General features: G+C 33.9%; 1 protein-coding gene across 6 annotated transcripts in view; it reads left to right on the top strand.

Moving 5' to 3' along the window:
- Positions 1–23,493, top strand: part of CEP290 (centrosomal protein 290) — a 90,765-nt gene that overhangs the window by 20,360 nt on the left and 46,912 nt on the right. For 4 of the 6 annotated variants that reach the window (XR_007153873.1, XM_047866137.1, XM_047866138.1 and 1 more), the window contains exons 14-26: positions 401–563; positions 2,022–2,122; positions 2,194–2,281; positions 3,501–3,613; positions 4,809–4,901; positions 5,166–5,250; positions 5,806–5,945; positions 10,100–10,264; positions 10,633–10,782; positions 12,808–12,923; positions 14,181–14,283; positions 14,374–14,604; positions 18,840–19,013. Coding sequence is in view for 5 of the 6 variants with exons in the window: in XM_047866137.1 (XP_047722093.1) it covers positions 401–563; positions 2,022–2,122; positions 2,194–2,281; positions 3,501–3,613; positions 4,809–4,901; positions 5,166–5,250; positions 5,806–5,945; positions 10,100–10,264; positions 10,633–10,782; positions 12,808–12,923; positions 14,181–14,283; positions 14,374–14,604; positions 18,840–19,013 (1,722 nt within the window). In the remaining variant the exon portion in view is untranslated. The remainder of the gene's footprint in view (positions 1–400; positions 564–2,021; positions 2,123–2,193; positions 2,282–3,500; positions 3,614–4,808; positions 4,902–5,165; positions 5,251–5,805; positions 5,946–10,099; positions 10,265–10,632; positions 10,783–12,807; positions 12,924–14,180; positions 14,284–14,373; positions 14,605–18,839; positions 19,014–23,493) is intronic. The other 2 variants (XM_047866139.1, XM_047866136.1) reach the window with 1 other exon arrangement.

The raw sequence follows: 23,493 nt of genomic DNA, 5'->3' as shown, positions 1-23,493 counted from the left end.
TCAGGGACAGTTTTGCTGCCTACTGTGCCGACACAGAGTGCTTACTCTGTACTTTTCGTATTTTTAAATCTAATTACCACTAAAACAGGCATCTAATGGCTTATGTATTCTAATAGTGTCACTGATTTATTATTCCTTTCCTACATTTTGTTATGTGTTTTATATGTCATTTTCTGAGTCACTTTGTTATTAGGATGCTATACTGGGAAGTTTCAGCTGTTCCATTTTCCATCATTATTGCTGGATTTGGTTTTTGAAAGAACAATAAAAAGCATTTAATGACACAAATCTTACATATATGTGTACTTCTGCTTAGACTTAATAAGAAAATAAATTCATGAATTTGATAATTTATTCAAATAAACCATGTTATACTTAAATTAGATTGGATATTTTTCAGGGAATATATGGTTTAGAAGATGCTGTTATTGAAATAAAGAATTGTAAAAACCAGATTAAAATAAGAGATCGAGAGATTGAAGTATTGACGAAGGAAATCAATAAACTTGAGTTGAAGATCAATGATTTCCTCGATGAAAATGAGGCACTTAGGGAGCGCATGGGTGAGTCATCTTTTAAGTCCATAGTTTGATCAACCCTAATTGTCAAGTCATTTTTTTGTTTTCCTTCTTGTTTATTCAGTATTACTTTAAAATAGGTGAGTGTTGTTTTTTTTTTTTTTCTTTTCCCAAATCAATCCTCTAAAAATATTTAAAACAAAAGTGGAGCTGCTCTGATTGAAGTGTGGTTGAGGATTAAATGGGGTTGGGATGGTGGGTGGTCAGACCTGGAGCAGGGTTTTATTCATTCTGGATCTCTTCATTAATAATTGCTTGTTTAAAAATTGAAAGTCTACTAAGTTAATACCACACGTTAGAAGTTAACCACCCCCCATCTGTATGACCCATGTTAGTTTGCAAAGTGCTCTTGTTCAGGTAAATTCATGAGGACATTTAGAAGTACTGGTTAAGTACTTGACTTTTATATTTATGCTGCTTAATTTTTACTTTGGTCTAGTATTTTAAGGTTACTATTGATTCTAAGAAGTAATTGGTAAATTTGGCTTGAAAGTTTATTGATTTCAGTAAATAGTTCATTAATGAGTATTTTTCATTTGAATGTTAAATTATGACAGTGCAATCTAAATTGCTACTTTGAAATGAAAATAAAAACCGAAATATTGATTTCATTATACTTGGTAAATCCCAGTTAATGCTTTCTTAGAGTTAAAATGATCATCTGCGAAAACTATTCTCTAGAGGAAGGAAAAGTAAATATTTATAAAGATGATTTATTTGTAAAATGTATGTAAGTATGACCCAGAATCATGCCAGTAACCCAGGTTAGCCTTCTGATCAGCTTCAGATCACAGCCAACTTTAAACTAGAGGTCGCTAAAGATGACTGAGCCAATTGGACAGCTGTCACAAACACCAGATTGTCTGTATTTGAAAGCCTCCAAATCTTGGTTTATACTGCTTGAGACGATCTTCATGTCTACTCAGTAATAGAAAGTTAGGCATGCTGGGGACATCAGACTAGTAATGATAATGTAATTTATATTGATATTAATAATGACTACTGTGTGCCAGGCATTGGACTAAGTATGTTATATGGGTTAATTTTTTATACCCTTGACAACAAGCCAAAAAAATAAATACAGTATTATTCCTACAACTTAGTTAATAATTGACAGTGAGAATTGAGTGCAAGTCTGTTTTATTCCAAAGCTTTTGTTCTGAATTAACACATTCTAGGACTTTCATGATAACCTAATGTGGAGAAGAAGACTGATCCTGAAATATATTGTCAGGATTTCCATTAATGATTGTGATAAAATATTGACTTGTAAGGTTATAGTTCAAATATCTGGAAATTCTTACACAAACAGTACCCCATTCTCTAGTGATACTGGCTAAATAAGTGATACTCATTTGCTTGATGATAACCAATTGCTATATGAAGTTTTTATAGTTCATTTGATTGTTGATAAGGTTTTAATTGTATTGCTTTCTATTTTAGGCCTTGAACCGAAGACAATGATTGATTTAACTGAATTTAGAAATAGCAAAAGCTTAAAGCAACAACAGTACAGAGCTGAAAACCAGATTCTTTTGAAAGAGGCAAGTGTGATGGTCAGTTAGTTATTTTCTGGTTGAACTAAAAACAAATACTAATAATTTGTACTTTGTAGATTGAAAGTCTAGAGGAAGAACGACTTGATCTGAAAAAAAAAATTCGCCAAATGGCTCAAGAAAGAGGAAAAAGAGCTGCAACTTCAGGTATATCCAAATCTATATTTGCAGATATATTCCAAATCTTTAAAAGAATCATAGGAAAATGAATTGTCTGGAGCTGAAATCTTCTGTATTTTAGAAATATTAACATGGGTCTTCTACAAGTTTAATAAATGAAGTGGAATAATGGCCTGATGAGAAGTATTTGAGTATCATTAGTTTCTATCCTAAATCTGAAACAGGTAAAAACAGAAAAATAAATAAATAAACAGAAAATAAGTGAAAAGAAAACTTTAGAATCATCAACTTTTGAAAACTTCACAGTTGGTCTGTTAATTTCTAGGCAATTCCAATACATTGTGATCAATAATGATAGAATTTAGTAATTTCTACATTAATATATGTGGCTGTTAATATTTTTTCCTTTCCTTAAGAGCAATGCATTGAAAACTTTTTGCAGATTATTCTTTTTAAGTAATGTTTTATTGAATAAAAATTAACTTTTTTATCTTACTTGATATCAGGAGAATAATTGGTTTAGTTTTCTAATAGCCATTGCATTGCCTCTTTTTCAGACCATAGAGAAGGAATTTTTTTTTAACTTCACCCAAGTCCACAAGTATCTGAATAACAGAGGGTTTTTTCATTGGCTGGTTTGGTTTGGTTTTGGTTTGTTTCGATTTTTTTAGCATCATGGTCTCTATATCAAAAAATTTCTAAAAGGAAAAACTCCATAATTTATTAACATATTAACTAGCTTACTCATTCATGGTTCTTAGCTATTTTATATGTCATTAAACTATTTTAGCAGTTATTAACAAACACTTTAATATAGAATAGGTAAAGAATGATAGAGAAGCTAAAAGTCATATTAGTTTCTCATATTATTAATATTAAAAGTGAGCTGTGGGGGTGCCTGGGTGGCGGAGTTGGTTAAGGGTCTGACTCTTGATCTCGGCTCAGGTCATGATCACACAGTTCTTGAGCTCTGCACTGACAGCTTGGGGACTGCTTGGGATTCTCTCTGCCTGTCTCTCTGCCCCTTCCCCACTGGCACACACTCTCTCACAAAATAAATAAACTTAAAAAGAAGAATTAAAAGAAATAAGCTAGATTAGAAAGTTGTATAGGCTACATGTGGATCAAGGATTTTGGAAATAATTCTTTTGTTTGAGTTAGAACTTGATTTTACTTTTTAAGAATTAAAGGATTGGAATAATGGAGAACTCTTATGTTTCTAATTTGTTAATTCTTTTATGTGTAGGATTAACCATTGAGGACCTAAACCTAACTGAAAACTTTTCTCAAGAAAATAGAGTAGGAGAAAGGAAATTCGATTTTACAAGCCTCAAAAATATAAGTGAAACACAATTAAAGGTAAACAGTATAAAGTGTTGTTATGGCAAAGAGAACGAAGAAAAATGTTATTATCAGTGCATTCATTTCTGCCTCCCATATTTTATTTTGGACATTGCATCTTTTTTAGTTGTTAAATAAAAAATAAAATGAAACTTTTTAAAATTTAAATAACCTGTTAATCCAAAGATTGATTAATGAGACCTTATTTACTCTGAGTATAGATTATGAGTTCAGATAAAATAGAGCTGCTGCATAGGAGACCTTCATTCAGTATTCCACAGTTATATCAGAATGGGCCAGAAGAGAATGTCACCATAGGATCATTACCAAGAATGTTATCTGAAATTCAACATAGTGTAGAAAGTGAAGTGGATCCTTTGGTCTCTTCAACTAAACATTCTTCATCCGTACAAGTAAATTACAGATAATAATTCACCTCCAGAAATGATTACAATAAAGGAGATTTTTAAAGCACCATGTCTACAATCTTTAAGAAATCTAGAATCATTAGTCATTACCTTTAGTAGGAAGAGCCACGAAGAAATAGATGACTACTTACACTCTCTTTCTGACAACTCCATGAAGAATGTGTCTAGAAGCCATCAGGTACTTGAGAAAACTAGTTTCGCACAAAACGGTTCATCTTTACAAGTCCTATCAACAGCTTCTGACTTGATGGAGAAGTTATCACTTAGGCAAAAATCTGTGATATTTTGTGAACAAATTCATGATAATAGGGCTGACATGGAAAAATCACAAGTAGCAACAGCAGAAGATGAACAGGTTCATACCCAGGTAAAATATGCTGATACCAGTTTGAAAGAAGGTATAAGAAAGAGTGAAGTACCTTTACAGACAGAGGTTTTGAAAAGTGAACTTGAAGTTAATCTTCCAGATCCTGTGCCTATTACTGCACAATCAAAATCACCTCAGATAGATCCACTTGAAAATCTTATAGAACAGCTACAGAGAGAACTAGTATTTCTTAGATCTCAGGTGAGCTTTCCTCCAAATTACATTCCTGGGATCATTTTTTTATTAATGCCTTTTTAATGGCTTCTCTAACAAAGTTCTATAAAATAATAATTATAATAAGAATTTTTTGTTTGCATATAACACTAATTTATGCACACACATTCTGTTTTTAAAAAATCTAAAAATGCAGTAAGTTTGATATGAAATCATTGACTTGCCTAATTTATTATTTCTTTAGAATGATGTGCTAGCACAGGATTTATTGATCAAGGAAGCACAGAATAGAAATGCAGAAATAGAGCTTGAACGTCATAGAAGCCAGACAGAACAGGTAGTATAAAGACAGACCATTAAAAGAGTAGATCGTGGTACTAGAGACAAAAACTTCCATTATATTTTTCTCCCTTTTGTTGTAGGGGCGGGGGTCACCATCTGTTTTACCTTTCAGATTTTATTTTTATTACTGCTGCTAGGTTTCTATAGCTTGTTTCTTGTGTGTTACACCTCAGCTGATCATATTTTCTTAACTTGGAAACTATAAACTATTGGGATAGTTTGTAAAAAAAATAAATTTTATTCTTTATGTTCTTTACAGAATGAATTTCTTTCAAGAGAACTAATTGAAAAGGAAAGAGATTTAGAAAGAGGTAGAACAGTAATAACCAAATTTCAGAATAAATGTGAGTTACTATTATCTCTTATTTTTCGGTACTTATTTATCCTATACTGAAAACCATGGATCTAAAAGGATTTTAATACATTCTCTGTTTTCTAGTCTGTTTTTAACCTTTATTGTCTCCATAATACATAGACTTCAGTCTCATTCATCTGTTTGGTTTGCCTTGCTGTATTTGTTGTCAGAGAAAGTTATTAATCTGAATTTTTTGTAATGACAAATAAGTCAGTTTTTTTGTTGTCCAATAAAAGTTAAGTGAGAAAAACAAATTTAAAAGATTTTTAATAAAGTGAAGGCAAAGTATGTTCATGATTTCTTTCTTTCAACTATGAAATATAAATATGTATATATTTATATATATGTGCATGTAATTTAATAAGGTATATCATTTAACTCAACTATTCACACATTGGATTTTAGTTAAAAAAATTTTTACATTTATTTACATTTGTATTTCCAAATGGGTATTTTTTCTGTACATGAAATATTTGTTATTTGTATAGAATAGCATAAACTATGAAGAAGGTAGTCACTGAATGAGAAAAATATGTCCTTTTAGTAAAAGAATTAGTTGAAGAAAATAAGCAACTGGAAGAAGGTATGAAAGAAATATTGCAAGCTATTAAAGAAATGCAGAAAGATCCTGATGTTAAAGGGGAAACATCTCTAATTATTCCTAGTCTTGAAAGACTAGTTAACGTAAGTTTTTTCATGTTAGTTTTGTTTTGTTGTTTCGTATTTTTAAGATGTTGTTCCACTGTTCTCCGGTCTTCATAGTTTATGATGAGATATTTATGGTCATTAGAGTCATTATTCTCCTGTTTGTTACATGTGGTTTTTCTCAGGTTGCTTTGAAAATTTCCTCTTTTATTTGGTTTTCACTAGTTTTACTATAATGTGCCTTGGTATGTGGGTAGGTATGTGAGTGTGCACATATATCTATGTATGTATGTGTATGTTTGGGGTTTGCTGAGCTTCTTGAATCTGTTTACTTATGCCATTTGTTACAATTGGAAAGTTTTCCACTTTATTTCTACAATATTTTTTCTGCCCCATTGTCTCTGGGACTCCAGTGACACATTAGACCTTTTGATATTGTCTCATAGGTTTTTGAGGCTTTGTTCATTTTTTCTTCTAATTATGTATCTTCTCCTGATTGGGTGATTGCTATGTATCTTTTTTTAAAAATTTATTTACTCATTTACTTTTAATTTACATCCAAGTTAGTTAGCATATAGTGCAAAAATGATTTCAGGAGTAGATTCCAGTGATTCGTCCCCTATGTATAACACCCAGTACTCATTTCAACGGGTGTCTTCTTTAATGCCCCTTACCCATTTAGCCCATCCCCCTCTCCCGCAGCCCCTTCAGCAACCCTCATTTTGTTCTTTATATTTAAGAGTCTCTTATATATTTTGTCCCTCTCCCTGTTTTTATATTATTTTTGCCCTCCTTCCCTTATGTTCATCTGTTTTATATCTTTAATTCCACGAGTGAAGTCATACGGTATTTGTTTTTCTCTGAGTTATTTCACTTAGCATAATACCCTTTAGTTCCATCTACATTGTTTGCAAATGGCAAGATTCCATTCTTTTTGATTGCCGAGTAATACTCCATTGTGTGTATATGTGTGTATGTATATATACGTATATATGTGTGTGTGTATGTATATATACGTGTATATGTATATATGTATATATGTACATACATACACATATATATACACACCACATCTTCTTTATCCATTCATCCATCGATGGACATTTGGGCTCTTTCCATACTTTGGCTATTGTCAGTAGTGCTGCTATAAACGTTGGGGTGCATGTGCCCCTTCAAAACAGCACACCTGTATCCCTTGGATATATATTTAGTAGTGCTGGGCTGTAGGGTAGTTCTATTTTTAATTTTTTGAGGAACCTGCATACTGTTGTGCAGAGTGGCTGCACCTGTTTGCATTCCCACCAGCAGTGCAAAAGAGATCCTCTTTCTCCGCATCCTCACCAGCATCTATTATTGCCTGAGTTGTTAATTTTAGCCATTCTGACTGGTGTGAGGTGGTATCTCATTGTGATTTTAATATATATTTCCCTAATGAGTGATATTGAACATTTTTTCATGTGTCTGTTAGCCATCTGGATGTCTTCTTTGGAAAAGTGTCTCTTTATGTCTTTTGCCCATTTCTTTACTGGGGTGAAGAATTTGTTTTTGGGTGTTGAGTTTGGTAACTAACTCTTTGGATTTTGGATACTAACCTTTTATATGATAATGTCATTTGCAAATATCTTCTCCCATTCCGTTGGTTGCTGTTTACTTTTGCTGATTGTTTCCTTCGCTGTGTAGTGGTTGCTGTTTACTTTTGCTGATTGTTTCCTTCGCTGTGTAGAAACTTTTTATCTTGATGAGGTCCCAATAGTTCATTTTTGCTTTTGCTTCCCTTGCCTCCAGATACCTATTGAGTCAAAGGTCACTGATATTTTCCTCTATCATCTCCATTTTTGTTTCAAACATCAGCCTGAGACTTGTCAGACTTTTTAAACAGAATTTGGAGTTCCCTTTGGCTGGTTATTTTCTTTCTGGAATTCCCATCTCACTTTCCTATGACTTTGGGCTCCATCTCTGGTTTTCTCAGCCAGAAAGATCACAGGTCACTACAACGAAGCCTGCCCACCCCACACCATCCCCTTCCCCCCCAAAAAAAGGAATATTCACTTTTCATTGGTTCTGTCTTCCAATTTTTAAGTCCTCTTCAAAATCTACTTGCCTTTGTTTATCTCCAGAACCTTTAAATAGTTGTTTTTTGTATTAACTTGTTAAGCATGGGGCTTTTAGGACCTTATACCACAAACTTAGAAGTATAATAGAATGTAGTAAGAATATTTTAAATATTCCAGTGCTTACACTGGAATAGGAATTACATTCCTATTGCTATAGGAATAATCTTAGCTATCAAATAATAAGCTATTTATATTTACTATGTAGAGATTGGAGAATTCTACAGTATTAATGAATGTTACATAAACTTGAATAAAATATACATTTTAAATTCTTAATATTTAAGGGGCGTCTGTGTGTTTCACTTGATTAAGTGTCCAACTCTAAATTTCAGCTTAGGTCATGATCTTTTTAATGTTTATTTACTTATTTTTAGAGAGAATGAAAGCGTTCGAGCAGGGGAGGGGCAGAGAGAGAGGGATTAGGACAGAATTCCTCTGCCAGTGCAGAGTCCATTTCAGACCTTGAATTCACAAACCCCAAGATCGTGACCTGAGCTGAAATCGAGAGTTGGACGCTCAACTGAGTGAGCCACCTAGGCGCCCCTAAGATCAAACTGTTTTCTGAGAGAAGCTCTACTTAGTAACCAAATACAAACAAAACAAATAGCCCAGGAAATTCTAATTTCGTCTGTTTCAGTTGGCAGCTTCTGGTCTTCTCAGGACCCCTACTTCCACAGATTTCATCTGCTTCTATCCTGGGTTGTCATTCTTTTTTCTGATTGGTATGCCCTCTGTGCAATTCACATGACCTTACCTGCTGTAAGAAATCTTCAGAATCAGTGATATGTTAGATATCTCTGCATTATGTGCTTATGTCACTTTCTATAGCCACAGGATATTCTTCAGTGCCTCTAATTACCATCTATTTTGACCTCATTTTACTAAAAGGCCATGTAGACAACATGGTGCTATTTGTCAGCAAGACAGTTAACTAGACTACCTTGTCGTCTGTCACAATACCTCCTTGCACCTACTTCCGTCTTCCTGGTATACCTTTTGAATTAGTATTAACTTATTTCTATAAGGCTTTCTCTGATCTCCTTGGGATAAAGGCTTGCTTTTATAAAACTACTCCCGCAAGTTAAACTCTGGATCACCCTCCTGAGCAGGAGATTGCACTTGGTTTTACTCATCTTAACCTTCCTTGTCTTCTGCCTTCCTTTGTGAAGCTTTACTTTGCAATTAGCAGTTTTGTTATGTATAGTTTATTTTTTTATTTTTATGTTTTTAAGTTTATTTATCTCAAATTTATCCTGAATCATGAGATCATGACCTGAGCCGAAATCAAGTGTCAGATGCTTAACCAACTGAGCCACCCAGGCGCCCCTAGTTTCTTTAAAATGCAAATATATTTATATGTATGTACTGTATAGATGTGTATGGGGTATATGTGTATTTATGTGTGCCATTGTTGGAGAATTAGGACCAGTGAAGCCTCTTGGAAAATATTTTACTATTTGACATGTTATTTTTGTTTATCCAACACTCTTAGATAATACTCTGTTAGACCATACTTTGCATTTTTATCATCTGTGCTTCAACTGTGTGGAGAGGAAGCAATAAAAAGTCATTTAATTAAATGTAGTAACTATTTTATTCTTTTGCTCGTGCTTTAAATACGGGTGTTGCATAGTTTCAAAGTATTTGCATATAAGTTATCTCATCTTGACTGTATAAAAACTTTGTGAAGCAGACAGATCTAACATTACCTCTTTAGAGATAAGGAAAGTAAGGTATAAAGAATTTAATTCACTGCTGAGCTAGTAAGAGATTGGTTAGGATTTGAACCCTAGTCCTCTTATTCACTTCCAGTTTTTCCAGTCTACCAGTCTACTAAAATTAGGTAAATGTTTGTTAATTGTTTTAATGAGGTAATTACTATGCTTGGTAAAGCTTATGTAAGTTAATCTAGAGTTTTGTAAATTTAGATTCCTAAATAAATGGATTTAGCATATTTTGTTATACCTGGCAGTGGGAACAGTAAAATGCTTAAATGTGAATTTTATTTAAGGGTAATTTTTTAAATGATGATTTCAGTATTTTGCTTCACATTTCTTCAATATAATCTAAATATGTTAGGCTATAGAATCAAAGAATGCAGAAGGAATCTTTGATGCAAATCTGCATTTGAAAGCCCAAGTTGATCAACTTACTGGAAGGAATGAAGAATTAAGACAGGAGCTCAGGGAATCTCGGAAGGAGGCTATAAATTATTCTCAGCAGTTGGCAAAAGCAAATTTAAAGGTAAAAATTTTATTAAATAATAGAAAATGCTAAGCATTATGAACATAGGCTTAATATGAAACTTTTAATTTTTTTAAAATCACTGAGAAAATGCCTCTTAAATTAATTCAACAATAAGAAAACTCCTTTTTGGAGTTTTCTTAATTAAGTGGGAAATAACTACTTTTATAATAAAAAAGAATACAAAAATTCTAAGTCTATGCCTAGGTTTCTAAATAGAATTTGAAAGTATAATTTAATTAATGCCTGGTAGGGCATTCATACAGTTCCTTTTTAAAAATATTCTGTACGAAGTATAAGTTACTACTTTTAAATTTGTCTTTGGGTGTAAGAGATGTGTTTCTCATTTCTGAACTCTGTCTTTCCAGATAGATCATCTTGAAAAAGAAGCCATTCTTTTACGGCAATCAGAAGGATCAAATGTTGTTTTTAAAGGAGTAGACTTACCTGACGGGATAGCACCATCTAGTGCCAATATTATTAATTCTCAAAATGAATATTTAATACGTATCTTACAGGTAGTAAAAATTTTGCATGTGAATAACAAAAGTAATTGATAATATATTTTTAATTTAGTCTTCATACATTCTTTTGAGTTCTTAGAATATTAGCATTGAGGTATATTTTTATAGATTTTGATATTAAATGAAATTTGTAAATAAAATAAATTTATCCTTCATCTGCATGAGAAGCATGTTGACATATCTTGTGCACATACAGGTCATATGAAATATATGATTGTAGAATAACATGCAGCAGCCAAAGTAGTAGTGTATAATTAAGGGGAGACCTTTTATTTAGTGTTGGTTGGATAAGCAATTCAAGTGAATAAAGTCTTGACAGAGCTTTTTGGTGAAATGATTAGAATTGTTCCTTTTTTGTGTTAACTACAAGAAAAAGGTTTTAAACCCAATTGTCTTTAATGTTTTTCTTCCCTTTATCTTGTAAAGTGTTAGTTAATCCATTAGTGAATTAGGAAGGGAAGTGCTTGCCCTGTTTGTCATTTTTGCTGTCTATATTGTGGTCATTGTGAATGGCCTAATGAGAGGTGCTTTTCATTATTTCATTTGAAGTGTAAATACCCATAACATTATGTTCATTAAAAATATAATTATAGGGGTGCCCGGATTGAACGTCCAACTCTTGGTTTCAGCTCAGGTCATGATCTCATAGTTTTTGAGTTCAAGCCCTGCATCAGGCTGTATGCACACAGCGCAGAGCCTGCTTCAGATCCTCTATCTCCCTCTCTGCCCCTCCCCTGCTCACACTTGCACTCTCTGTCTCTCAAAAATAAATAAATGTTAAAAAATTTTTAAGGAAATATAATTACAAAAGTGCGTTTGAAATCAATGAAAATGCATTTTTGATTATAAGCACTACTGTTTCCATCTCCTAGATGATCCATTTGTAACTGTACTTGAGTTCTGATTATCAAATACTTGTTTCTGTATTTGGAAATTAATCTTTTTTTGAAAATTACAATTTGTGTGTTATCTAAGTCAGGGAGGGACAACCTTACCACTTATTAGAACATTACTTTATAGTGCATGTTATATTACTACTTTTAAGTTTATAACTTTAGCAAATTTTTTTAAGTTTATTTATTTTGAGAGAGATGGGCAGAGAGAGCAGGAGAAAGAGAATCCCAAGCAGGCTCCATGCTGTCAGTGAGGAGCCCGACATGGGGCTCGAACTCATGAACTGTGAGATCATGATCTGAGCTGAAATCAAGAGTCAGATGCTTAACCAACTGAGCCACCCAGGCACCCCTTAGCTCTTTATAACTTATTCTCCTGCAGTATAGGACACTGTCAACAAGTAATGACAGTATTGTCATGTTGCTTGAGATGAAATTCATTTTTTTTTATCTTTATAGAAAAAAAAAAAACCACGAGAGGTGTTGTGGTAGATTAGGGAGCACGTATTGGGACTCTGAAAACCTGTTCATAGTGGCAAAACAGGTACTTGGACTCCCATACCTAAGAGTGATGGACATAGCCAAAGCCTTTAGAGTCATGACCTGATTTCAGGTGTTCGATCTGCATGTAAATGTAGCATCTGACACCAAGTTTGCCATATTATATATGTTTAGAAATGATTACCAAGTGTAGTGGTGATGAGTTTTTTAATGTTAAGGTAATCTTTCCAAGTCTCTTTCTTCATTTATAAAATGAAATAATTGGAAAGGACATTTGAATAGAGGCATGAACAGTTAGGTTCAAAAAAGGGTCTGTGAGGCTGAGTGGACTGGAGGTAAGTTTGTAGCCATTGTATGTGGTAATTTATATGGTTACGGAAACTAACAAATATGATAAAAATAATGTTACCAATTTTATAGTACTTCTTTTTAAACATATTGCCTCATTCCATATGCCTTAAACTAAGATGTTCAAAATAGTATAGAAATTATCTGAGCTGCTAATGGATTTGGTAACTATTCTCTTCTATATATTTTTCTGTAATCTTGTCAGATTATGAATTTATACTTTTAAATATAAAATATATTATTCTTTTTTAATCCTTATTTCTAAACCAATTTTTAGGAACTAGAATATAAAGAAAATAAATTAAAAAATTTAGAAGATTCTCTTGAGGACTATAACAGAAAATTTGCAGTAATTCGTCATCAACAGAGTTTATTATATAAAGAATATCTAAGGTATAAATGTTAACAAGACTTTATAATTTGGTTGCAGTATGTTCTTATTAATGGTGAAACTAATGTAAGGGAACACTTAGGTATTTTGTTTTACCCTTCCCTCATACCTCTTTCCTCCTATTTTATGTCTTAGTTTCCTTATCTATAAATTTCTGAGATAGTAATGCCTTTTTCATAGGGTTGTTATAAAATTTAATTAAATTGTTATATGGAAATGCTCAGATATGAGCATTTGGTAAATGTCCTGGCACATGAATATTTTGTAAATGTCTGCTGTTAGCATCATTCTTCATCATCACTGTCAGCATTATTGATATATATCCATTGAGACTATTACATTTCTCTGTATCTCTGCTATTTCATCTGTATCAACAGAAAAATTTTCTTATTAGTCATTAGAATACCTGAGCAAAGGTGATTTAAACATGAAGGGTAATTATTATGTGATCTAACAAGAAACCCAAAGCTAATTATAGGGTAGGTCATGTTTAGGGGTTGTTATTATCTCCTATTATAGTTTATAAAACAGATGCAGGAGTTCAAGAAAGATGCAATCATGCCCGCTGAAGAAGAGGCAATTTTTTTTCCACATGACTTTTCATTTTTAGATAAAACATTTTTTCCAAAGTCTTCTAGCAGAGCAGATTTTGACTCAGATCACTTTAGCCAGAGTTGGGCCAATGAGCTGTCCGAGTCCTATGTTCAAGTCCAAACCATTCGGTAGCAAAGAGAATGAATGATGTCACTGTAATTTGTTTATGCTGACTGGATTTCTGGTGACTGGAATGTCTCTTGGGTGGGCAGCAGTATCTTACACACCTTTTAAGTCAAATGATTTCTAATAATGTTTGTATTCTATATTTCGCAAGTATTTAAATTAACACTGAAGCTTAAGACTAGGGTCTGAAAATTGAGACCTAATTTCCAGAATTACTTTGGAGTGTTGATTATTTTCCTATTTTCTGTTTTCAATAAGTTGTTTATAAGATCCATCGTCAGTTGTTATATTGTAACAGTTGTAGAGTTGTGATTCATGGAATAATGAAAGTAACTTGATAATTTCTTTACACTGCATTTATTTAATAAAAATATAACTTACAGGCTAAATCCTTTTGGAATGGAATTTCGAGTTATTCTGTTATTGGATACCAGTAGCTATGATGTCTGTTATTTCATGAAAACTTTAAATTTCCATAATTTAAAGTTATCTTTTTCTGTAAGTATTAGGTTTATTATATTGTCATTTTTTATTTTAAGTGAAAAGGAGACCTGGAAAACAGAATCTGAAACAATGAAAGAGGAAAAGAAAAAACTTGAGGATCAAATCCAACAAGGTGCTATAAAAGTAAAAGAATATAATGTGAGTAAAAACCCTTCAAAATCAATATATACTATTGTACAAATTAAGACAGCTACGTTCACTAAGTAATGTAAACGTGTCTTTGTGCAGAATTTGCTTAGTGCTCTTCAGATGGATTCGGATGAAATGAAAAAAACACTTTCAGAATATAGTAGAAAAATTACAGTCTTGCAAGTGAATGAAAAGTCACTCATAAGACAGTATACTACTTTAGTAGAATTGGAGCGACAGCTTAGGAAAGAAAACGGGAAACAGAAGAATGAATTGATATCAATGGAAGCTGAAGTTGGTGAAAAACTTGGACGTTTGCAACGATTTAAGGTACATCTGATTTTTTTTTTTTTTTACTCTATGAAAACTTTCAGTTATGAGGAAGAGAGGATCATACAATGAACAGCCATCACCTGGATTAATAGTTAACATCTATTAACGTTCTGCCATAATTGTTTCATCTGTTTTTTATAGGAATAAATTGTAGACATTTCTTCCCTAAATATTTTAGTGTGCATTTCTAAAAAAGCCTTTTTTTGTTTACATAACCACAAACTTTATCACATCTAACAAAATTGGCAATAATTGCCTCACATTATCTAATGTCCCGACCATATTCACATTTCTTCCATTATCCCAGGATCCAGTTAAGGACCCTGTGTTTTATTTGGGTATTACATGTCATAAGTCTTTATTTTTTTTCATGTCTTCAATATTCATAGAATCTCCCCTGTTTTTCTTCTTCTCTTTGTGAAAAATGTTGAAGATTCGTGATTATTTTCTTTTGTAATTTTGTTTGTTCCTCTATTTGTTATTTACTAAAAGCTTTGAAGCCTTGTTTATGTCAGGTTAAACGTTTTTTGACAAGAATACTCCATCAGTAATGCTTCGTACTTTAGAAGTAATTATTTATATTGCATCACTTTAAGAGATGGAATGTCTGGTAGTCCCGTGTTTAATGAGTGATTATTATCTTAAGGGGGAGACAGCCATATATCTCTATTATAAAGTGATTTAGTTAACTGGTGATATTTTGGTCCATGCAAATAACCAATTCTTTGTCAGTGCTCATAATGGGTTTAGCATCCACTGTTGATTGTTGTTACCTGACTCATTTATTTCATTAGAGTTGCAAACATTATTTTTCTAGTTATATTATACTTTCTACACTTATAGCAGATATTCTTTTATTAAATATAGACCTTTTCTTCATTAGCCCAGCCTATTCGGTTATTTTGAAGTATAGTTCCTACTAGAAAGGCAAGACAAAAGCTTCATCCTTTCCTTTTAATGACTAGTCTTCAGAAATCAGAGTCGATATACTCCATTTCTTCTACCTGTTTGCCCGACCTCCCCATCTTTCTCTTCTTTCAGTATCATTACAGACTAACACACTTAGTCATTATTTGTCTTCATTTTGGCCAATGGGAGCCCTTTAAAGCTAGTTCTTGTTTCCTTTTGACAAGAATCCAGTAGTCTTTGAACCAAGCCTCAAATGTTGGTTTCTTTTCTGGCACAATGGGATATCCAGGATTTACATTGTATACTTTAATCCAGACTTGGAATAAACCATTTCTCTAAAGAACCCTGGTTATTTTTAGTGGTGAAGGCATTTAGATGCCAAAACTGGTCACTAGGTGCTATTGCTCTTGAAATGTCATTGCTACTAGTCCTTTTCAGTGAGCAAGTTAGGAAAATATGTGTATATTTAAAACATGAGTTCATACTGTTATCTCCACATTTCAGATTTAACATAGTGGGGTTTAGAAAATAGTATGGAGTTTTTACTAACATTTGATTTTATACTCATATTACTTTTTTCTTACATAGAAATCTGTTATTAATATTAAAATAATTATTCTGTAATATTTACACATTAATTTGAAGATAATCTTGCATTGGTATTAGCAATAACAACAGCAGTGCTACCAGATTTAGTTTAAAATATCTTTAGAGTTCTTGGGGCGCCTGGGTGGCTCAGTCTGTTAAGCATCCAACTCTTGGTTTTGGCTCAGGGCATGATCTCACGATTTTGTGAGTGCAGGCCCCACATCAGGCTCTGTGCTGACAGTGAGGAGCTTGCTTGGGATTCCCTCCCTCCCTCTCTCTCAGCCCCTCCCCTGCTCACCCTGCCTCTGTCTCTCTCAAAATAAATAAATAAACCTAAAAAAATTTTTTAATTTCCTTATAGTTCTTATTTTCCTTAGAATATCTTTCAATAGGATGTATAGTCAAGGTAATATATTCTACAGTAGCTTGAAATAATTCTCCTCCTTTTGAGGTTATACTATAAATTTGATGTATAATTAGGCTCATTTGTTTTGCACTTGTCTTCAAACTCATAGTTACTTTTAGTTTCTTTTTTAAAATTGATTTGAATATATGAGACGTTTGCATGTTTTAAACATGTAGTCAGAGAAATCTTACTTCTGTCCCTGTACCTTTGACTCCATTCTGCCCTAACTGCTACAGGTAACTGATCATCTTTTTAATGTTTCTTTTCAAAGATATTAACAGACACAAGAAGTTGCATGCTGTGTGTACTCTTCTACACCTTGCTTTACATCTTGTCTTATATAGCTTATTTTAAGCATGTACATACGTGTTCAGTTTACATGTCCAAATTTACATAGGATCATATAAACACATAAGCGTTCAAAGTAAAATTAAAATGAAGTTGAGTTCCTTTTAAGGATAGTAATAAGTGAAATTGTCATGCTAACCAACTTACTTTCAATATGATCTTAAAGCTGAATCCTGATGCAAAAAGGAACTTGTTGAATAATGAAAGCTGTTTTTATTTGGACATGTGATAAGGACATTTTGAGTCTTTTTAAAAAAATTTTTTAGTGTTTATTTTGAGAGAGAGAGAAAGAGAGAGTGCGTGAGCGAGTGGGGGAAGGGCAAAGAGAGGGGGAGACACAGAATCCGAAGCAGGCTCCGGGTTCTGAGCTGTCAGCACAGAGCCCAACGCGGGGCTCGAACTCACGAACTGTGAGATGATAACCTGAGCCGAAGTCGGACGCTGAACCAACTGAGCCACCCAGGTGCTCCAGGACATTTTGAGTCTTAAGAAATGTACTTGTTTTTTACTTTTGTGCTTTCCTGAAGTATTGCAAATATAGTGAGTGTGTGAGATAGAAGGGGAAAAAAGAACTAGAATGTTCTTCTGTTCAACCTGACTATTCGACCTGGATTTGGGGAGATAGTACACAACAATTGGAAAGCTGAAAATTGGATATTTTTAGGAGATGGGAAATAGGAAACCCCTCCCCACACAAAGAATGTGTGAAATCAGATTCTAAGAGTAAGGTAGGATTATGTGTACTTACTTAAATGGAAAAGAAGCTATCAAAATGAGATATGAAGCACTACCACAAATATTCCTCCCTCATCGCTATCCTTCACGAGAAATTTTAACTGTAGTTCTTTATCTTCCTCACTTTATAAATTTGGTTATTCCTTGCACTACTTCGTCAACTTTAGAGAGAAAAGTTCAGATGTTTCTTCTTAGTGTTAATACAGAGTCTTCGAGTAGTGAATTTTTATAATTGTATAGCTGATGAGTAGAATGTAAAACAAGTAACTAAAGTCATTGGTATTATTAGAGACAGCTAATTGAGAGAAAATTTTTCTCACTAAGTATTGTTTCTTTCATGTGAATAAAAGGTTTTCTCTTTTATTACAAAACTAGTCTGTGTAACTATAATAAGCAGAAATAGGTAAATTGTAATGTGGTAAATCTAATTTTGCCATTCAGCTAACTAAAGGCAAGTTATTTTTAAGCTTATGAAATTTAGAAAAGCCATCCAGAGGTAAATTCTTTTTTTTTTTTTAATACAATTTATTGTCAAACTGGCTAACATACAGCGTATATAGTGTGCTCTTGGTTTTGAGGGTAGATATCTCTGATTCATCGCTTACATGCAACACCCAGTGCTCATCCCAACAAGTGCCTTCCTCAATGCCCATCACCCATTTTCCCCTCTCCCCCACCCCCATCAACCCTTAGTTTGTTCTCTGTATTTAAGAGTCTCTTACAATTTGCCTCCCTCCCTCTGTTTGTAAGTATTTTCCCCCTTCCCTTCCCCCATGGTCTTCTGTTAAGTTTTTCAAGTTCCACATATGAGTGAAAACATATGGTATCTGTCTTTCTCTGCCTGACTTATTTTACTTAGCATAATACCCTCCGGTTCCATCCACGATGCTGCAACTGGCAGGATTTCATTTTTTCTCATTGCCAAGTAGTAGTATTCTGGGTGATACATATTTTCTTGCTGCTGTGTATTACGCTTTTCTGAAATTGAATTTCATTTTACTATGATAGTTATGAAAGGATTTCCTTTTTTTTCATTTTTATTATGATTTAAAATTTCTAAATAGTACTATTTCTTCTACTAAAGAAATGAATATTGTAATATTTTTAATACATAAGAAATCTTTTCTTTAATGATTCTAAAATCTGTTTTGCTTTCAGCTATATTATCTTATCCTTCTGAAAAGTGGCTAGTACTTCACTAGGAAAAAATACACCAACTTGACTCAGTGTGTGTTTGTTTACATAGGAAATGGCCATTTTCAAGATTGCAGCTCTGCAAAAACTTATAGATAATAGCGTTTCTTTGTCTGAGCTAGAATTGGCCAATAAACAGTACAATGAACTGACTACGAAATACAGGGACATCTTGCAAAAAGATAATATGCTTGTTCAAAGAACAAATAACTTGGAACACTTAGAGGTAAGTGTATATAGTCCTTGAACCTTGTAATATTAGCTATTCCTCTTGGGTGCTATCTGTAGGTGCGGAATGACTTCATCCTTTCATCCTCCTTAGTCCACTTGCAGAATTTTATTGAATCAAGCCGCTTAACACCAGGCACTTAAAAAAGAAACAGAAGCATGAACCAGACAGGTTACAGATGATTGTAACCGAAAGAGGAGGCATCATTAAGTACCCATCCTTCTCTCTTCCCTCTGATCCCAGTGCAACTTATTTTCTTGTACCCCTTGGTTTATGTTTCTTGGGATGGATATAGCCGAGAATGGCTCTTCCTGATCCTGGATGAGCTCTGGAAATCCCCATCCTTTCTAACTGTACAGATAAGAAAAATAGGATGAAGTATCACATATTCATTCAAACAGTCTGTGGATATGGCCCAGAACCCTTGTCGTCCTCTTCTAGCCACTTGACCTCCATACCTTTAACGCAAGCAAAACCAGCTCCTGATTTGTTCATCTTTCTCTTCAGAAATAGGGGCTTGTGTCTTTTGACATCTTCTCTTTTGTGATCTTCTCCTAGGAGTGGAATGAGGTCTGATTTTGTTAGCTTCATAGCTTTTACTTGCTTAGAGGGACACATTCAATAAAACACCCAAATGTTATTTTGAATAGCTGTGAATGACTCCTATAAAAATATCTGAGTGATTTATTAATACTAACTAGCAATAATCATGATCAGTTTACTTTTTACTGTTTTGCCAAAGGGAGAGGATTATGTTAATTTTTGTAGAAAATTTTGAATATTTAGGTATGGTAATAATTTATTTTATTTTTCCCCATTTTTCATGTCCTTTGCACTCTTCCTCTGTATGATTTTAGAATCCATGTAAGAAAAAAAAAAAAACAAGAAAATCCATGTAAGAAATATATTATGTAGATAACAGCAATGAGTAATTTTTAACTTTTATTTATCTATTTTTCCAAAGAATATTTTTCATCTTAAAATTAAAAAAAAATGCATTTGTGTTATATTCTTTCCTGCATCTCGATTATAATTCTGAGTATATTTTTATCCCTATTGACAATGTGTCAGTTTTATTCTTTATTATGTGTATTGTGGTAGCCCTTACTCTATCCCTATCTCCTGTGTAACCCCCTTCTTACTTCCACCACAATGGTCATTCTAAACATGAATCTGACCATGGGACAACGCCTTTGCTTCACACCTATCAATCACTGTCAGTCACTTAAAGAATAAAAGCCAAATTCCTTTTGTGATTAGCCCCCACTTACCTCATGTCATCTCCTATGGTGCTCTAAGTACTTTTACAATTTGTTTTTGAAATTGAACTACCAGTTTGCTGGGACACAGTGTTTTTTCTCATATATATATATTCTTATGTACCTGCTGTTTCCTTGTCTCGAAAGCCCTCCCAGGGCTCTCCACTTATGTGCTCAGTGAATTTCTATTCATGTTTAAAACTTTGTTCAGGGGCACCTGGGTGGCTCAGTCAGTTAAGCATCTGACTTCGGCTCAGGTCATGATATCTCAGTTCGTGAGTTCGAGCCCCCCATTGGGCTCTGTGCTGACAGCTCGGAGCCTGGAGCCTGCTTTGGATTCTGTGTCTCTTCCTCTCTCTGCCTCTCCCGTAATAAATAATATAAATAAACATTAAAAATGTTATATATAACAAATAAACATTAAATAAATAAATAGTAAATAATAAACATTAAAATAATAAATAAAATCAATAATAAATAAACATTAAAAAAAGAAAAACCTTTGTTGAGACACTATCTTTTTTTCTGAAGCATCTTTCTTTATAGAACAAAGTCTCTCTGTCTATATTCTCTATCTTGTACCTGTTTCTGCTATTTATATCACATCATACTAAGAGTGTTTGTATGTCTCCATCCCCTACTGGAATATATTCTTCTTGATATCAGGAATTCTATTTAATTCACTTTTATGTGTTTAGTACTTCCCCTTTGGCACACAGAACTAATAAATGTTGACCTCGAGAGAGTTATTAATGGTGTAGAGCCATGGTGCAAAGGTCATCAGATGTGGTGATTAGGAAAGTGTTGATGCCTTTCAAGAGTAAAGTTCCTTTTTTCTTTTTTTTTTTAATTTATTTATTTTGAGAGAGCGAGAGCAGGGGAGGGGCTGAGAGAGAGCAAGAGAGAGAGAAGCCCAACCAGACTTCATGCTCAGCGAAGAGCCCAATGTTCAGTCTCACAATTGTGAGATACGACCTGAGCTGAAATCAAGAGTTGGCCACTTAACTGACTGAGCCAACCAGGAGCCCCAAGGGTAGACTTTATTGAGAGTAAAAGTGGTAAAAATCAGTTTTCAGAATATAAAGAGAGTGGATGATAAGAAAATGCAAAAACTGAATGGGTGGGTGATAAGGCAACAGAAAAACTAGAAATCTGATGATAGAAGTAAAAAGAAATTAGATGCAGGTTGAAGTAGGATCAAGAGAAGGATTTATTTTATCAACTGTTTTTTTTTTCTTTTTTTTAAACAGGCCAATGAAGTTTGAGGGTAGAGGGAAAGAAAATTTAGAGCAAATAGGGAGAGGTCAATTGAAGATTCTAGAGGTGGGTGGTAAAAGTGTGGGTGCAGGGCACCCCACCGAGGGCAGGGGAATAAGAATGGCATCTGGAGCAAGACCAGAGTTCTTGAAAGTCTGGAAGGAAGAGGGAAAAAAAGGTAGAAAGATGTTAAAACCCCTAAGCCCTCTTTTTTTTTTTTTTTTCCTATGTATTTATAGTATCTAGAACGGGGTTGTAATTGTGCACATTACCAGAAAGTCACATTGTATTCCCTTATCTTGCTTTCTTTTTTTATCATAACGTCCCCTTAAAAAAAAATAAATAAATAAAACCTCATTATTCTGTTATTCTTCATAATATGTATTATGTAACATTGTATTATGTATTGGCTTCTTTTCCAACTACCCCCTGCCCAACACAAGTTCTAGGACAGAATTTCTTTATCATTCAAGGGCTTAGAATACCTGGCATATAGTTAGTATTCTGTTTGTTAAAACAAAGAGTAAATGAGCATATTAAATTTATGTGCCAACTCCTACATTTTTGTGTCCAGTCTGCCTTTTCGGTACTGTAATGGGATTATCTATTTTACAACTCCTGTTTCAAGGGGATCTCAAATTTAACATCCAGAATGTCTGTTTCTCTCATAGTTGTTTCCGTTTCAATAGGTGCTGCTGTTACCTACTCCATGAAGGCAGATACCTTAGAGTTACTTTCTGTCATTCCTTTCCCCTGTCATTTTTATTTCCCAAATGTAATTCATTCATATGTGTGTCCTCTTTTCTCCATCTTCACTGCTATGACCCTACTCATCAGGATTTTATATTTTCTTAATTTTGATTTCTCTGCTTACCCCTTTATTTATTCTCCACATTGCATTCAGAATGGTTGTTTAAAACGTCCTCCTTAAAGAAGCTCCTGGGTGGCTCAGTCAGCTAAGCATCCGACTTCAGCTCAGGTCATTATCTCGCAGTTCGTAAGTTCGAGCCCTGCTTTGGGCTCTGCTGACAGCTCAGAGTCTGGAGCCTGCTTTGGATTCTGTCTCTCCCCCTCTCTGCCCCTCCCCTGCTCATGCTCAGTCTCTTTCTCAAAAATAAATAAACATTAAATTAAAAAAAAAAAAAACAAAACAAAAATACTTCCTCCTTAAGATGTTTAAATGATTTCCTATTATATATTAAGTTAAATTCTAGTTCCTTATCTTGACATACCATGCCTTGCCTGGTATGACCCCCTATAATCACTCCAAGTTTATCTTATACCACTCGTCCCTGTTATTTTTGCTGTCTGTGCTTAAGTCCTCTAATGCCCCAAACTCAGTCCTCCATCAGACCATCAAGGTTTATCAACACATAGCTCTTCTCTCTGGCTGGCTTCTTGTCAACACTGGCTCCTTGAGCCCTTGGGTGGCTCAGGTGGGTAAGCGTCCAGCTCTTGATTTTGGCTCAGGTCATGATCTCACGGTACATGGGTTTGAGCCCCACATGGGACTCTGCACCGACAGTGTGGAGCCTGCTTGGGATTCTCTCTCTCCTTCTCTCTTTGCCCCTCTCATGCTTTTGCTCTGTCTCTCAAAATAAATACATAAACTTAAAAAAAAAAAAAAAAAGACTGGCTCCTTTTCATACCTTAGCTTTTGACTTAAATACCACCTCCTCAGTAGTTAATACCTTCTTTAACCTTTCTATCTTGATATGGTTCCTTTTATTTTGCTCTGGATCCATACTCTGTTTCTTTCTAGATCTTTACATTCTTAGAGTTTTTGGTTTGCTTACCTGTTCACTGTCTTCTGCCTTCCATACCCTCCCCAACTCCTGCTACACACAGATACCCACAGATGCTAAATGGTGAGGCCTGTGAAGGCCAGTATTTTGTCTGTTTCTTTTCACCGTGGACATGAAGTACAGCACCTGACATGATGGTGTGCTAGTGATGCTCAG

The sequence above is a fragment of the Prionailurus viverrinus genome, chromosome B4, assembly GCF_022837055.1.
Source record: "Prionailurus viverrinus isolate Anna chromosome B4, UM_Priviv_1.0, whole genome shotgun sequence".
Taxonomy (NCBI): domain Eukaryota; kingdom Metazoa; phylum Chordata; class Mammalia; order Carnivora; family Felidae; genus Prionailurus; species Prionailurus viverrinus.
Note: the sequence above shows the minus strand (reverse complement) of the source record. Positions and strands in the feature narration are given on the sequence as shown.